Source organism: Littorina saxatilis, linkage group LG2, assembly GCF_037325665.1.
Source record: "Littorina saxatilis isolate snail1 linkage group LG2, US_GU_Lsax_2.0, whole genome shotgun sequence".
Taxonomy (NCBI): Eukaryota; Metazoa; Mollusca; class Gastropoda; order Littorinimorpha; family Littorinidae; genus Littorina; species Littorina saxatilis.
The window spans coordinates 86,886,422-86,904,053 of NC_090246.1; the positions used below are offsets into that span (position 1 = coordinate 86,886,422).

General features: G+C 41.4%; 1 protein-coding gene across 1 annotated transcript in view; it reads right to left on the reverse strand.

The window, feature by feature from the left end:
• Positions 1-17,632, reverse strand: part of LOC138960437 (uncharacterized) — a 220,068-nt gene that overhangs the window by 104,958 nt on the left and 97,478 nt on the right. Inside the window, exons 18-28 of the mRNA XM_070332349.1 lie at positions 17,309-17,329; positions 16,782-16,959; positions 15,895-16,123; positions 15,345-15,495; positions 12,613-12,639; positions 7,822-7,845; positions 7,344-7,361; positions 6,064-6,627; positions 2,095-2,157; positions 927-1,493; positions 213-284 (exon numbers count right to left, since the gene is read on the reverse strand). Of these exons, the coding sequence (XP_070188450.1) occupies positions 213-284; positions 927-1,493; positions 2,095-2,157; positions 6,064-6,627; positions 7,344-7,361; positions 7,822-7,845; positions 12,613-12,639; positions 15,345-15,495; positions 15,895-16,123; positions 16,782-16,959; positions 17,309-17,329 (1,914 nt within the window). The remainder of the gene's footprint in view (positions 1-212; positions 285-926; positions 1,494-2,094; positions 2,158-6,063; positions 6,628-7,343; positions 7,362-7,821; positions 7,846-12,612; positions 12,640-15,344; positions 15,496-15,894; positions 16,124-16,781; positions 16,960-17,308; positions 17,330-17,632) is intronic.

Sequence of the window (17,632 nt, forward strand, 5' to 3'; positions counted from 1 at the left end):
TTGGTTTTAGAATGTACGTTTGTTTTTAAGATCGCGAGTTTAAATTTACCCAGCTTTGCTAATTCAGTAATTGGAACCATAACTGAAAAGTCAAATTAAGAAAACAACAACAAGAGATTGATAGCACGCTTACAGGTTGAAATTTGCCTTAATGGTAAAATGCGCTTAAAGACCTTCACACACACCCAGCATGAATGAATGACAGCACTTACCGACGGATACAGGTGTTGTAGGTGGCAATGTAGGTGTTGTAGGTGGCAATGTTGTTGGGGGCACTGATACTTCTGGAAATATTTACAAATTTATTGCAACGTTAGAATGATCTGAGAGAAATAATAATTCCAGAGGTTGCTCTGAACGCATCCTCTACAATATCTACGATCAAACAATTTGCCATGTCAATGGTGTGGAACATCAAAAATACTGTTCTTCGACTGATCCTGCACTGACTGTGTTAGTGAACACAATGTACTCAAGTGCTGCACAACATGAACATTCACAGTTTACATACTGTAGAAATGGAAGTTGGAAACCTAAAGCTTCAGTGGAATGTACAAGAGAGAGAGAGAGAGAGAGAGAGAGAGAGAGAGAGAGAGAGAGAGAGAGAGAGAGAGAGACACGGGCCCGAATCAATGGGTACACATATAAAAAGAAATGAACTACACCCGAACAAAACAATCAATCCAAACAGGAGTGATGGAACCAAACACGAGCGATCCTACTATATCCATGAGTAAAATTGGCCATAAGGAATTCGTAAGCTCAGGCTCAAGTAGCCTGGAAAACATGTGAACCCTCGATGAGAGTATGATGTATGTTACTAAACAAAATATTGTCAAATACACCTAAAAAAAATTAAAAATCAGAAAGCACGGGTTTCATATCGTCAAAACAGAAAATCACTGAAATCAGGTTGTGGTACTTACTTTCACAGAATGCTTCAAAGACATCCGATCTGAGGTTCCTCAATTGGCTGAACTGTTCGACACTGTAGCGGTTTTCCTCAACGGGTTTGCTGGCCATGGCGTCTAACTCTTTTGTGTCTGTCAGCCCCACACCAATGGCGTAGATGTGAATGCCTTGTGCCCTAGCTGCCTCTGCTTCAGGAATGGTTCTGCGTGAGTTGATGTTGGACACTCCGTCAGTAATGATAACAGCTACGTTGGGCACATCAGGACGGTCGCCGTTGGCTTCTGTAAACATCTGTGTTCTCATGGTATTTAGAGCGTCAGCCGTGTTGGTGCTACCATACTGGTAAGGGATATCATCAATGGCTCTGAAGAGACTCAGTTTATCGGAGTATTTGTTGAGATGAAACTGCAGGTAGTCGTCAGAGCTGAAGGTAACGATACCCACACGCACGTTGCCATCGTCAATGTTGGCGTTGAAAAGGAAGTCTTGGATAAAGTCTTTGATGACCAGAAAGTTGAGTTCAGTGAAACTTGTTGAGGCATCGACCACAAAGACCAAATCCACCTCGGAGTCGAAGCAATCTGTAAGGAAGAAATAAATTGGTTTTAGAATGTACGTTTGTTTTTAAGATCGCGAGTTTAAATTTACCCAGCTTTGCTAATTCAGTAATTGGAACCATAACTGAAAAGTCAAATTAAGAAAACAACAACAAGAGATTGATAGCACGCTTTGATGATCAGAAAGTTGAGTTCAGTGAAGCTGGTGGAAGCATCGACCACAAATACTAAATCCACCTCGGAGTCGTAACAGTCTGCGGAAGATGCATGAATACGTCATTAGAATTATAGAAAGGTACAACCAATACATGTTCTCTGGGCAAACGCTGAGTACGATATCCTTAGCAATTTGTAACAGATTGTTAATAGAACTTATTTGGGGCCTGGAAAGTAAAAAAAACCAACCACCAAGCATTGAAGTTTACAAATTGTCAGAATCATGTTTATAAAATGTTGTGTCCACTCTTAACTGAGCAGGAGGGTTTGCTTGTATTTTTCGGGCAAGATTTGAACAGACACATATCATCAATCTCTTATATATATCATATCAGAACAAATAAATGCCATTGAAAAGAAATTGAACTTAAGCGTTGCTGTTAGTTAATAATATGAATTGTCCACTTACCGATGGCAGGCTTTTTTGTAGCTGGTAATGTTGTTGGTGGTATAATAGTTGATGGTTGGGCTTCTGTAAACGCGGACAGTTCAATAAAGTATCACGCAAAAATCGCTGGAAAGGGAGTTGTATTGATATAAAACAAAAAAGATTACACAATCTCGGGAGAATTACAAAAAACACACATCGGTAGAACGCACAAAACTCCACTTTCTTGTTGTCACCTGAAAATTGTTTAAAGAGAAAATATTACCAAACAAACCAAAAGTGTATCTTTGTAGTCCTCTCCAATAGGCGACTTGCCATATCGGCTTGCGCCGCCAAATCGCGCGATAAATCTGCCTTAACTTGCGTGGCCTTGCGAGATCTGCCGCAAAATGCGGGCATGTCCGAATAGCTCTGTGAGAGGTTGTGTTTCAATGCGGACACTTCGCCTTGAAAATTGTGAATTTTCAATGTGAACAGTGGGCTGCAGCAATGATATCCGCGAGAATAATCCTAAAGTTCGTTCAAAGTACCCAAGCATGGCCTGTGCACAAAGGAAAGACGGTCGAGGTTTAACTTTTTTTTTTAACACAAGCCAGAGAACACCAGCGCTTGTGAGAGCAAAACGTTTGCCCGCAGGGAAGTGAACCTTCCTTATCATTCGCACTTGAGAGCTATTCAAGCGGGGTATTGTGCAAGTTGGCTATTGGTTTACCCTATCCGTGTTACCGAGACTGAAGATCCACACTGAATCTGATTACGAATCAGCTGGTCATTAATCAAGAAGTCAGTCAGCTTTTCTTTCTAGTTGTAGCAGGTACGACAAGATCATATTAAATCAAAATCTAAATAATGAGTTAATTGAGTTTACGGGCCACCCTGGACTATGTATGTGGACAAACATTCGAATGAAGAAATTAACAAGTCTTTATCTCCACAACAGATTATACAACAACAGCAGACATTACTGACATATTTTGGTTTTTTTAAATCCGGTGTGACTCCATCATTTCCCTCCGCTAACCCAACAGAAGCTAAGTAGCCACAGCCACTACATGTTATTAATTCGAGTTTGACACTCAAAACGCTTCCTCTCGCTTCCGTGTGTGCCAAAGATCTCTCTTTCACACACACACACACACACACACACACACACACACACACACACACACACACACACACACACACACACACACACACACACACACACACACACACACACACCTTGGACATACCCATTTTCAAACAAGGGACACCTTTCCGGATCAAAACCTCTCACACTCTATGCTGTTTTCGTATAAATAAGATAATGGGCTATTCTGCGAAACCAAATCACAACGGAAACATACCCTATGGAAATTTAAAAAAAAAATACTTTAAATAGATCAAACTTATTGAAGATAGTTCGACAGATTTTGCTTGACTTTGATTGATGTAAAGGCTAACCATCTCAGATCTGACCAGGTACATCGGATATGACCACCCTCCACGTGACACATACCAAATTTTACATCCTGACTGCTTGCTGTTGTGAATTGGATTTAAAATTTTTTTTTAATTAGTTTAAAAGCCAAGTGTGGCTTTTACGAAATTAATTCATAACAATTTCACACGGTGCACATAGGCCGTTCTATTTTGATGGTCTTATCATGTTAAAGCCTGGCCAGATGTGCGACTGACGACCAGCCGAACTGTTTCTGCGAGAAGGACTGTGCCTTTCAAAGACTTGCAGATGTTCTATGTTGAACGAATGCAGGTGCATTCTAGCATCAATTAATAGTTTAAAGAATGAAGAATTTACAAAACACATAACTCGATTGGCAACATCAACAACAATCACTAAACTGGACAATAAAAACAGAGTTAGAAGTGCTGATGGCTTTTTATTGTTTTTATTAATATAATGACGTGTAAAATAAGATTTTCAGCTCTGTTCCAACTCTGAAAGCATACTTCCCTTCAAACCCGTTGACAGTTCACCCTGTCACACATGTACAACCGACAGTTCGTTCCCCAATCCATGTGAGAATCTCTGTTGGTGTCGCAAATACAATAAGCAGTTTTTGCGTGGCAGTGACACGAAAATAGCTGTTGAAGTTTGCAATTAGTAAGAGTCACAAAAGAAACAACGACAAAATGTTAGAGGGAATAAAAGTATCTTAGGATTGGGGAGGGGGGGGGGGGGGGGGGGGGGGGGGGGGGGGGGGGGGGGGGGGAGAGGGAATGGGAAGTTTCAAAAAATAACTTGCATGTTTTTTTTCCCCAACACTGTGGACGAATGTTTCCGATCTTCTTTTTTGGGATACACGAGGAAAGCGACAGAAAGAATTGAGCGCTTGTATAAAGCAACTACAACTATCTTTCACGCTGTCGGCATGCAAGATTCTGTGCTCAAGACATATGTTTCGCCACATGCTTATCCAAACTGCGTGTTTAAAAGATTACCTCTTGGGTGTTAAATGGAATATGTTTACAAATGCATGCGAACCATCTCACCAATCAAATAATTAAAGGAAGCAGTAGCAATGTTTTAGAAATATCAAAATGTCGAAAAATACTTTCACATAGAGCAGAAAAGACATGGGATCTGCGGTTTCTCAGCTGAGTGAACTCTTTCGCACTGTAATGGTTGCATTCTACGGGCTTGCTGGTCATTGCATCCAGCTCTGTCAGGCGATACCGATGGCGTAGACGTGGATGCCTTTTGCTTTCACCTTCTCTGCCCCAGGAATGGTTCTGCGGGAGTTAATGGTCGTTACACCGTCAGGAAGGACTATAGCCATATTGGGGACGTCGGGTCGGTCGCCATTATCCTCTGTAAACATCTCTGTCCTCATGGTGTTCAGAGCGTCGGCCGTGTTGGTGCTACCGTAGCGGTGGGGGATCTCGTCAATGGTTGTAAAGACACTCAGCTTGTCTGTGTATTCGTTGAGTCGGAACTGCAGGTAGTCGTCATTGCTAAAGGTAACGATGTCTACACGTACGTTGCCGCCGTCAATGATGGTGTTGAAGAGGAAGTCCATGATGAAGTCTTTGATGATGAGCAAGTTGAGTTCAGTAAAGCTGGTGGATGAGTCGATGACAAACGCCATGTCCACCACAGTGTCGTTGCAATCTACAGAAGGAAAGGTTTAATGTTTTACGCAAGTAATAGCTGTGCATGATCGTTTTCAATGTTATAGTTTACTTGTATTTAAACAGTGAATGAATTGCAATTGACATTTCCATGGCGCATGTGTAAGTACCTTGGCTTATAGAGATAGAGAAATACTGTTGTAAAGCGCCAGGGACAAAACAGGCAGATTTCTTATGTATCCCGCTGTTAAATTTTCGGAAGTTAAAAGATCAACCCTGATAAAATCGACATTTTGGCATTTTGTGCTTTGTATATTTCATTACCTGAATTGCTATCAGATGTTTCACCTTATTGAATTACACCAAAATCATGAAGGGGGAAGACAGCCGGAAGCAAATGGTTGTGGTTGTATATAAAACACTGTGCGTTTTGACCTCCAATCATGCATCGTCATTGAAAAAAAATTTAAAGAATGAAATCTAAATCAAGCAAATTCAACGCAACTTACCGACTGGAATAGGTGTTCTTGCTGGTAACGAAGTTGGTGCTAAACGTGTTTTAGGTGGAGCTTCTGGAATCTTGCATCTTTTTCGTGAAATATACAGGGTAATAACAAAATCCCAACGCCGATTGTTGGAAACCGTCTTTTAGGTTGGTAGCATTTAAATTCAGGCGTGATGGCCATTCCGGAGGCCATTCCGGAGGCCAAAAGGATGCACAGCAAACAGACTATGAGAACACAGACGCATTCTTTTTCCTCAGCGGGGAGTACCCGAAAGTATTGGAGAACAACTGGTCAAAGGGTGTTGCTGTAATGATTTCATCGTTATCAATGAGATTTGGAGTGCGTACACGAAAACAACCGAATCTAGCACCTGCTACCAGCTTTAAAAGTGAAAGGAATAACAGAAACCTACTGTCACACAGGGCTGAAAAGATGTCTGAGCGGAGATTTCTCAGTTCGCTGAACTCTTTCACGCTGTAACGGTTTTCCTCCACCGGTTTGCTGGCCATGGCGTCGAGTTCTTTGGTGTCCGTCAGGCCGATACCGATGGTGTAGATGTGGATGCCTTCTCCTCTGGCCTGCTCTGCTTCAGGGATGGTTCTGCGAGAGTTGGTGTTGGACACGCCGTCAGTGATGACCACAGCAACGTTGGGAACATCAGGCCTGTCGCCATTGAATGCGGTAAACATGTCGCTCCTCATCGTCTTCAGCGCGTCGGCTGTGTTGGTATTACCAGGCCGGTACGGAATGTCGTCAATGGCCGTGAAGAGACCGAGCTTGTCTTTGTACGTGTTGAGGTGGAACTCGAGGTGGTCGTCATTGCTGAAGGTAACGATACCCACGCGCACACTGCCACCGTCGATGTTAGCGTTGAAGAGGAAGTCTTGGATGAAGTCCTTGACGATGAGGAAGTTGAGCTCCGTGACACTGGTGGAGGCGTCAATAACGAACACCATATCCACCAAGGCGTCGCATGCTGTGTAGACACACGTGAACTATCAACATGACTCAGACTAACTTTTGAGACACAAGTGTCTGACAAACACAAGAATAATAATAATAATAATAATAATAAATGAGCATTTATATAGCGCAACATCATAACTTTACAAGTATGCTCTTTGCGCTGCAGAATGACATATTGCAGCATTAATTTCATGATTATGTTGACTTTTAAAGATGCTGTCAATCTGTACATTAAATTAAACAGGAAGACCCACATTTGTCTTCATACCACGTGCATTTAAGAAGAATAGGCAATGAAGCAATAGGTTTTTAGCACCAATAATGGAGTATACAATTTCGTTTTTTTTCCGTTCAGTTCCCGTCCTAAAAGTGGGGTATTCCAGGATCACTGACAGAGAACGAGATGAAACTTGTGAATGAATGAGCAAGGTAACACCGAGTTCTCTGAGGTTGCAGCGGTCTGTAACGATACTCACATCTTACCTGGACGTAATAACCGTAACCCAAAGCTGAAAACCAACTCCGCATTTTCAGACAAAGTGCTCAAAAAAAGATCTCGTCGTGTGTGGACTTCAAGTGATAAAAAAAATAGCAGCAGTACTTTCAGGTAACTTTTGAAGTCAACACAAGGCAACACTGCGAATCTTAAATAATGAAAATATACAACACAATTCCGCATACAGATCACAGCAGTGTCAACACAGAAAAAGTGTGTGAGATACTCACCGATTGAAGATGGTTTAGCTGGAAATGCGCCCAAAATCAAATTAATCGCGATTCACAATAGTCTGAGACAACGGCGCGAAAGCAAATTAAGAGAAAAAATACATAAACCAGAGTGAATGTCTGATGCGATTAATTGCATTTACTACGATTTGATCCATTTTACAAACTGAACATCGGCAGATGGCCAAACAAAAACAGAACAAACATCAACATAGAACATTCGCAAAAAACCACAAATCAGTAACAAAACAAACAAAACAAAATGAACTAAACACAAACAATAAACAAATGCAGTTACTCCGGTGATTTCCCTTTCATTTTTAAAAGATACATACAGTCTGAGCATTTTGACACTGCCTTGAACTTGAGGTAATATTGATTGAAAGGCACCGTTAACATTCTTAGTCCAAATATTCTATGCTTGCGACAGATAATTATATAAAATGTCTATGAAAAGAATTGAATGCATTCAACTTACGAGCTCTTGTAGGGGCTGGAGCTCCTGGAAGGAAAAAAAAGAGTTTGCTTAAATCAGTTATACGACATGAAATAAGTATTGATGTTAAAAACATTTAAAAGGTGCAGCACTACACTACACACAGGTCCGTGTAATATTCACAGTCACAGTCACTGCTGTACAGATAAAGAAACACACACACACACACACACACACACACACACACACACACACACACACACACACACACACACACACACACACACACACACACACACACACACACACACATTTCTTTCAACGGTCAGTACAACTGAGGATGAACAAATCAGCAAATAATTATCTTGCTTGTGGTTTTAGGCTGCAACGCCCATACCAACATAGGAGAAACATAATCTAATACTGATAAGATGCATTCTGTGCATCTCAAAACCGCCAGCTGTGGTAACAAGCCAAAACTTACTGTCAACGTAGTGAGCTTTCTGAGCAGTTTTGTCTGCACTGTTTAAACAAAATGGCAGTGTCTAGCAAATTACCAAAAACCTGGTTGTCTGTGCTTCACATACCTTACTGTGTCGACTAGGCTCGGACTCTGATGTTGTGTACAATGATAACAGCAAAACGTACGTGTGTGACTTACCACTTACTTTCATCATGCGTGTTCTGACAAGGTTATGAGACCCAGAAACACAAGAAATTCCTCCGAGGTAGGAAAAACACCCCCGTCCTTAGCATTCTCACTGCCACCAACTGAGCAGGCACTGCTTACAAGTGTGGTTATTTCCCTTTGACCATTAATATGTCGCTCTATAAGTCCTTGTAGAATCTTAATCCACCAATAACTCCCTAACCGTGTGTTTGACTGGTCCCAATTTTTGTAAGGACCGTCTCAGGAATGTATAGAACCTGTTCACCAAGTTTGGTGACGATCGGTCCGTTCATTCTTGAGATCTATATGCGAACACAAACAAACAAACAAACAAACAAACACATCGAGCGAAACCTATACACACCCCTATACCGGGGGTGTAATAAAAGGACACAAAGGAAGGCAGGGACAAGTTAGCAGTAACATGTGGTGCAATTTGAACAAAAGAAATGAAGTGTTAAAACTGAAAAGAACTCACTGATGATTTCATCTGGAAGAGTTTGCGGGACTGGTACGGGGGGAAATGTGACTGAAGACACAGCTGAGACAAAATGATGCCTGCGTAATTAGCAACAAAAAAGCAAGCTTGGCGAAATCATTCCTATTAAGACTAACACGCAACGTTATTCTGCTACGCCGACTGTTAGCTTTGACAACTGTTGTCGCTTACAGCTTATGCTGTAACGCCGAACTGTCATACATGTTTGTTACAAGTTAGTAAAGCAAAAGACGAATTGGGCTCATGAACATTTATAGCTCCCCTTAGTCCGTGTAAAATGTATTTCAAACTGTGTAGATGCAGAACAAAGGAAAAAGCATTATCCTTAAATTGTCAAGATGTTGTCCGTCTTGAAAAGTATTAAATTAGTAATTAAAATACAACTTCAAACTAAAAACAGAAAGTTTAGTATGATGACTGACATAAAAACATCTGTTCTGTAAGTTATCCGTCTAATTAGTGATTGATATTGCCTTCAACAAAATCAACATAAAATAGACTGGTTAAAGAACACACACACACACACACACATACACACACACACACGCACGCACGCACGAACGCACGTACACGCACAGAGAGATAGTTGCTTTCGTCTACAAATGCAAAGCATTATGGGCAGCCATCATGAATTCATCTAAAGCAAAACAACGACAGAAACAGTCAAATATAAATAGTCATGCTCTGCTGCAGCAAAACGTATGAGTACATGCTTAACATGATATCATAACGGAATGTAAAGTGCCAGGAAGAGAAATGTGCAACAGGTGCAGAAAAAGCACAAAGCAACCAAACAAAACACCAAATAGGAAAAACAGAGCGGAAAAGAGAGAAGCAAACCATGTCTGGTCTAAATACGTAAATAGGGGAGTGTGTGTGTGCGTGTGCAGAAATCATTACACAGTGGGATACGTTCTTGACCAGTCAGTCCACAATTCAACTCACAGAGAAAAAAACCGCAGGTAGCAAAGACGTTAAAACACGATAAGTATGAATACTAGTTCGTCTTGCAGAGCCACCCCGAAAGGAAACCGAAAAGCCTGGCAATTAATTTTGATTCCTGTAGACGACCACCACAAGGAAATGACAAAACGACCGTAAACTGTCAAATCCATGCAACCGGAAAGGAGGAATACGAGAGTTAGACGTGATACATTGGCAAGAGATATCACAGGGATCTTCCCAATCCCATGATGACCCAGTCATCTACATCCCAAGGCACCCAAGTAATGATGGAAAGTTTTGGTGGCGTAATACAGCTCCGACTACCTGTCACAGCATTCTTATTGCAGAAGGTCAGCTTTTTTCGCAGGGGTTCAGACAGCTGAGAGAAATTTGTCAGACTGATGACGTTCTGGGCAGCGGGTGATGTGGCCATGGCGGCGAGCTGACGTTTGTTGCTGACGCCAACACCGATGACGTAGATGTGAGTTCCTGCGTAACGAAGACGTCTTGCCGCTGCCAGGGTGCGACGTGTGAACATTGTGGGCTCCCCGTCAGTGATGATGATGGCGATGTTGCTGGCCTCGGGACGGTCACCGTGGGTAAAAGAGAAGACGTCACGGTGTAACGTCCGCAGAGCCTCTGCCATGCCGGTGTTGCCAGCACGGTATCGCACCTTGTCAATAGCCCAGTAGGCCGTGGTGCGTGACGAGTGTTCCTTCAGGTTAAAAGCCACCCGTACGTCAGAACCAGAAGTCACGACAGAAATTCGCTGTTTACCACTGTCCATGTCAGAATGGAAAATGATCCACCTGGTGAATTCCAACATCGTCCGAAAGTTGCGTTGTGTGACGCTATTGGAAGTGTCCAGAACTATGGCGATATCTACTGTGGGGTTGCAGCCTGAAAGAACACCACTACCACGCTCAGCAGTTGTTCGCTGATAGGAGTATACATTAAGCAGTGCATGTTGTCCTCTTGGTCCCAAGCAGTACCAGCTATAACTGCTACTTGCCGCCTCACGCAAAGCAGCCAACTCTAAACAGACTACTGCATCTCCTGCTACGTTAGCAATGCTGTATGACTGTATAGACCCGAGAATTTAAAACTGCGGCACTCGTGTATCTATCACCAGATCTCTCCTCGACTACTCTGCTGAATATTTACTGCACGAAATCTACTTTTCTCTCTCATAGTTTTGAAGCACAGGAGAATCAAGGCATGCCACAAACCCATCCAGTACAATGATAAAAATTCAAGGAAGAGTACATTGGTAACAATGCTGACTCATACTCACTTTGTCTGAAGACATCAATGAAATGCTCTTACTGCATGCGTGATGAGCATTGCACAAAGTGTTGCACATGACCACGATGATAGAGGGCATGCCTTGTGCAGACTGTTTTGTGTGTGAGTTTTTCTATTTTGCGGAAGTATACCAACAATATGAAGATAAATGCGGATAAGAACTGCTAGTGCTCATCTTACCAGTGCATCTTTATACTGCATATTTCATCGTGTAATATGTAACGAATGTAGTCGTGTTGCATCATGATTTATCACAAGGCTCTCAATGGTTGTCACATTTTAATTTAGGCCTATAGAAGGCAGGGGCGGATCAGTTGCTTTGTAAGGGGGGGTGCACTTGGAATCGCAAGTAAATGTGATGGGCGCAAAGCGCCCGAATTTGCTAGGGGGGTCCGGGGGCATGCCCCCCCGGAAAAAAATGTTGCCCAAAGAAGCAAAATGGTGCCATCTGTTGACATTTGAACTTATAAATAGTCATAGAATCAGCTTTCCAATTTTTTTTTTTTTTTTTTTGCTGGAGGGGGGTGCACCTGCCCCCCTCGTCCGCCCCTGGAAGGTAGGGTTATCTTTGTGATTCACACTTTGCTGCTTATAGTTTGGACTTTTCAAAATGATTTGTTACAGGTATTTACTACAAAATATGGTATTTTCATTTCGCCTGTACTCAGAAAATCTTCCGAGCATATTCCCCGATGTGCGTTTAACAAATGCGAATACCTTATTATCTGCCCACTGAATACAGACATTTTTCGTCAGACTCCCCACTTTGACACAAAAACATTACAGAAACACGTAGCAAATGTTCGAGAGCCCTGTGACACACAACAACACAAAATATATAGGGTGCTTTTCGGACGGTGTGGGTGATACACATTTTGTGCAAGAATGATGTGCTGGCTGGTAAGACAGAGAGGGTACACACAGGTACGCTTGCCACATGGCTAAATCTACAATGGAGGGACAGGGCCCTGACAGTGACATCGTGCAGTGTGTGGCGTGCTTTACGTGCTGATAGACCCAATGGGCGCAGCAGCTCACCTAGACCCATCATAACAACAGTAGACCACTGAGCCGCCGACACTGCAGCAGCACTTGTCTTTGCCATGTCGCGTTAGTGGACACACGTGGTGTACGTGTTGTGCTGGTCACACAGACTGCAACAGTAACTTCACAAAACGGTGAGATCCTACACATGGATTCTCAAAGTAGCGGTTCCACAGAACCGTAACAGACACAAAAACAGACAAATCAGCACAACAATCTGAAATCAAAACATTGTTAGTGACACAGACATAAAACACTTAACACTTAAAATATGCACCTGTTTCATAAGCCTCCCAACCCACCCCGAGTGCAAGTGAACATTGAACATATAGACACATATAAAGACACGTGCATGTACACTGATACTCACTGGTCGTTACTTCCTCTGCAGCTCCAACTGCACAAAGACCAGAAGAGGATACTGAGTTTGCAGAACAGACACCATTTAACATTCAAATAGAAACACTCTCCGGCCACTGAAATCACAGAAAACTGGTCTAAACTAACAGACTTGAAAAAATTGAACAAATTATCTGCAGATGGGCCAAAAGAAATTTGAGTATCAGCGGCAAACTATGCATTATTAAATCCTTTTTAATTTCGCAATTTGTGTACGTGATGTAAGCGCTTTCTATTCCTATCAAAATCCTTGATAAGCTGAATACTATCTTGTTCAGATTTCTTTGGAAAAAAAAGTACTCAAATACAAAAGCCTTTGAAAAAATTAAACGTAATGTATTGTGTAATGTAGTGGAGGAAGGTGGCATCAATATGATAAACGTCCACGATATGCAGACGTCATTTTTACTCACATGGGCCGCAAAACTTCAACAACGAAAGCACGAACCGTGGCAGACGATTCCCTTAGAACTTTATCAGACATTGGGAAGAAAGTAACTTTTGCTGCTTTAAACCTACAGCGCCGCTAAAACAGATTCAAGGGATTGAACTTATTCGATCAAAATTCTGGAAAGAAGTCCTCGTGAAATGGATTCGAAATAAAGCATCATTTGTTGAGAGAGAAGATAATTTTGGTGATCAGTGTTTGTGGAATAACATAAATGTGGTTTTTAAAAAGAAAACTTTATATTTTAGAAAGTGGCTCGAAGCAGATTTGAATATGGTAAAAGATATTTGGGTAAACGGAGATATGGTCCCTGTTCTTATCAATCCCCATGCCAAAAAAATGTCGCATGCTGTTGGTACAGTCTAAAGCGAACGAGCCTTACATTTTGGTTACACAAATATCAGGTTAAATTAGATCACAGTTTTTGGTTGTTAGCAAGGGAATGTACACACGAAGAAAGGTTGAGATTGTTACATTGGAAAATATTACATAATATTTATCCAACAAATATATTATTAAACCAAATGAAAATTACAGAAACTAAATTGTGTATATTTTGTAAACACGTGGATTACGTGGAACACGTTTTTTTGGCAATGTGAACAATTGAAGAGTTTTTGGAATAATGTAAGTAATTGTATTTTAAGGAATACAGGAGTGAATGTGCACCTCTCAGAACGCGATGTTTTTGGTTATGAACCCAGCAAAAGAACTGTACAAAAAAAATAATTAATCACATAATTTTGATTGCCAAAATGTGTATAAGTAAATATCAATATCCGTCGCGATATAACCTTCGTGGTTGAAAACGACGTTAAACACCAAATAAAGAAAGAAATATAAATATGGTGAGAGATATGATTTGAATATTATATTGGAAAAAGAACCGTATATTATGAAATTTTGAAAACACACACACACACACACACACACACGCATACACACACACATACACACACACACACACACACACACACACACACACACACACACACACACACACACACACACACACACACACACACACACAAAATATAACTAGGAAAAAAGAAGAAAGAAAAAATGCTTTTGTCAGTGTTTTAAATTGTGAAGATTGGCAGACACTTTGTGAAGGTTAAAGTATATTTTAAGGATGTCTAGCTGAACTGTTTCTGTTTGTTTTTAATCCACAACACACACCCAGTTCACCAGGTTCCAACTAAATTGCTCCATCGGTTGCTTAATGTTGACAATAAGTGAATGTGTACAAATACATGTTGTTAGTATCTTTTGTGGTTTTGTGTGTATATGAAAAGTGGGGTTTTGTGTGTATATGAAAAGTGGGGGTTTGTGTGTATATGAAAAGTGGGGGTTTGTGTGTATATGAAAAGTGGGGGTTTGTGTGTATATGAAAAGTGGGGGTTTGTGTGTATATGAAAAGTGGGGGTTTGTGTGTATATGAAAAGTGGGGGTTTGTGTGTATATGAAAAGTGGGGTTTTGTGTGTATATGAATAAAAATATGTCACATTAAAAAAAATAAATAAAAAAAAGCCAACAAGAAACCAATCTTATGCATAAGTCAATATTTCAAATATTTCAGCCATTGTGAAACTCTCCGTTTAATTAGGTCTGTTTTATCCAGAGATTGTAGAAGAGGCACGCTTACGGAATTACGCTTTCGCTCAAACTTTCGATATTACTTTACTCTACACTAACCATATGATGTGATTTTAAGGATCCAACGTAAACAGTATGGGCCGTACACAATTAGCGCCATGCAAACAGGGATACACTTTTTTTTTTATTACGTCTTTGCTTCGTATTGGACCGTACACGACCAGCGCGGTCCAAATAGGGATACAAATAATAACATTCCTTCAAACTTTCAATATTGGTTGTATATGTCTCATATTATCTGAACTGTGTAGTTCGAGTTACGTCACTATTAGTGCGTTAAAGGATTGATCAGTAGAAAAGTCCTGTGGTGTTTAAAGATTGAGTAAATTAGGTCTCAGGCATAAACTCGAAATAGTGTCAGAGACTCGCACATTGTGTGAGCCTATGGGTGGCACAGGACCCTGGAAGCGAGGTGAAGGTTAACACTGAATCACGTTAAAGGAAATGCGCGCATTTCAATTCAATTCAATTCATTTCAATAACATTGTGTTCTCTAAATGCAAATAACAGAATTTTATCTTTTGGCTCGTGTACAAAAACCGATCCACGGGTCGGCAACAGAGTTGCGCCCCTTTGCACTTGGGGAAACGTTACTCACATGCTTTGATCTCGCTCCTGAGAGAGTGTACGTTGGTCTCCAGTTCCCTGTAGTCGGACACAGCGAAGACGTTACGAGGGGATGACGCCACCGTCTCCATCTCTCCCTTGTCCGACAGTCCCACTCCCACCGTGTACACACTGATGCCCTCCTGAACAAGAATTATGTAATTTGTAAAGATGGGAGGTTTGTTGTTTAAAGCTAATGTAATTAAAATTGCAAAGGATTGTCACACCATGAACTCTCCCCCTCCCCCTCCCCCACTTTCTAATTATCATAGCATGGTCAATTAAGTATTTATTTTCTTTTTATGATTGTGATGGCCCCATACTTGATAGCATCATCACAATAATCAAAATAACAGAAATACTTTAATGCTACCCCTTATTGTGAGACGAAAAGGACGTTTAGTTCTGCTTAGCTTCTTTGAATTTTGACTAAAATAAAACCAGAAAACCAAATAAAAAGAATATAATAGTCATTTCGCAAAGTCTTCTTGTTCTTTGACACGCAGCAGATATAAAAACACTGAGCACAATCAGCATCTGACCTGCGCCAATCTGGCAGTCTCCTGCTGCACGCGCCTCCTGTCGTCACTGGAGGTGGTGTCTGTGATGATGACGAGACCGTTGGGCACGTCAGGGCGGTCTCCGTTGGACGGGGTGAACATCCTCTCGCGCACCGTGCTGAGAGTGGACACCAGGTTAAAGCGGCGGGACCTCGCCACCTGTCTGGACAGGCGGTCCAGGGACTCAGTGATCTGCTCAGCGGAGGTTAATCTGAAAAAATGCAGTGCATAGGTTCACTCACTGTGATCTTAACCAAAAGGGTGCGAAGTGATCGGTAAAAACCAATGGTGTATCTAACCTATAGCCTGTTCACACCACCCGTGTCACATTAGGTTTACCCATAAACAGCAGAAACCACCTTTCATTTTATTGGCCAACTATTTTAATCAGAATGGCAAATGGCAGCTTTATGCAGAAATCAACGTTAGGCGGAAGACATCACTAGTAAATTGCGTTTATTATTCAGGTTATCACGGTTCGCAGATGAATGGTGCAAACCACCGGTTAGCTCATTCATAATCTGTTTAGATCACCAGCATCCAAACAGGCTCTTTTTATAAAGTTTAGAATACACAGTTAATTTGTGCGCTGGGCATTTCTGACCATCAGAACCAAACAAGGTTTACAGGGGATTCACAATGGCAATAACTGCGCGTGCGTGCATCGGAGTGTGCATCCGTCAGTCTAAAAACAACAACCAAGAATGTTAAGTTATGGAAAAGTCTAATTTCTGACAAAACAGAACATTAGTTTCACTTTTTTTTTTATTCTGAATTTCGGAACAATCTTTCTGTTTTGGGATTTAATTCGTCAGTGTGTATATATATCTAGCCTTTCCTGTGAGTGCGTATGTATGCTTAAGACTTACGAGTTGAGCTGGAAGGGCATGTACTGGTCATCCACATAGAAGGCGATCCTGACGTTGCCCGAGTCCACATCAGAGGAGCGCACCAGTCCCTGAATCCATCTGGTCAGCCGTCTGAAGTCGTCGTTGCTGGCGCTGGGGTTGAAGTGAATGGCGAACACCAGGTCAACTTCGTCGCTCTCTGTACACAAGTAGTGTTTAAGGGATTAGTTCTGAGTGACATACGATGGACACTGACATCGACAAGCAATTGCTATTGATACGTAGCCTAGCTCCTACGTCATGATATGCAGTGCTTTTGCTTCAGATTATAAGTCTTGGTTCAAGGCGTCATAACGGACCGTGTTTAATCAGTGAATCTGTAGAAACCTCGGTGATTCATGGTACACACACACACACACACACACACACACACACACACACACACACACACACACACACACACACACACACACACACACACACACACACACACACACACACACACCTTTCTCTCTCTCACTCTCATAAACATCAGATGGTTATCTTACCTCTCAGGCTCTTTCTCGCCACTGGAAAGAGAAGAAAGAGGCACATGAATTGACATAAAGTGATAACATGAGTAGTGCAGCTATTTGAATGATGCCAAGCATAACACGGCAGTTTCAAACCAAAAGCACGTAATTCCGCCATTGCCTTATATAGGTTCATTACAGCATTCACGAGACACATACGTAAGTTTACTCAGGTGAAGTTTGACTTCTCAATGTCAAATTATTCTGTTTCTTGTAGGTCAAGAATGTACAAATTACTTCCACAGAAGTTATACAAGTGTTTTACACTTTCAGCAAGTATTTTCAATCTTGACACTAACA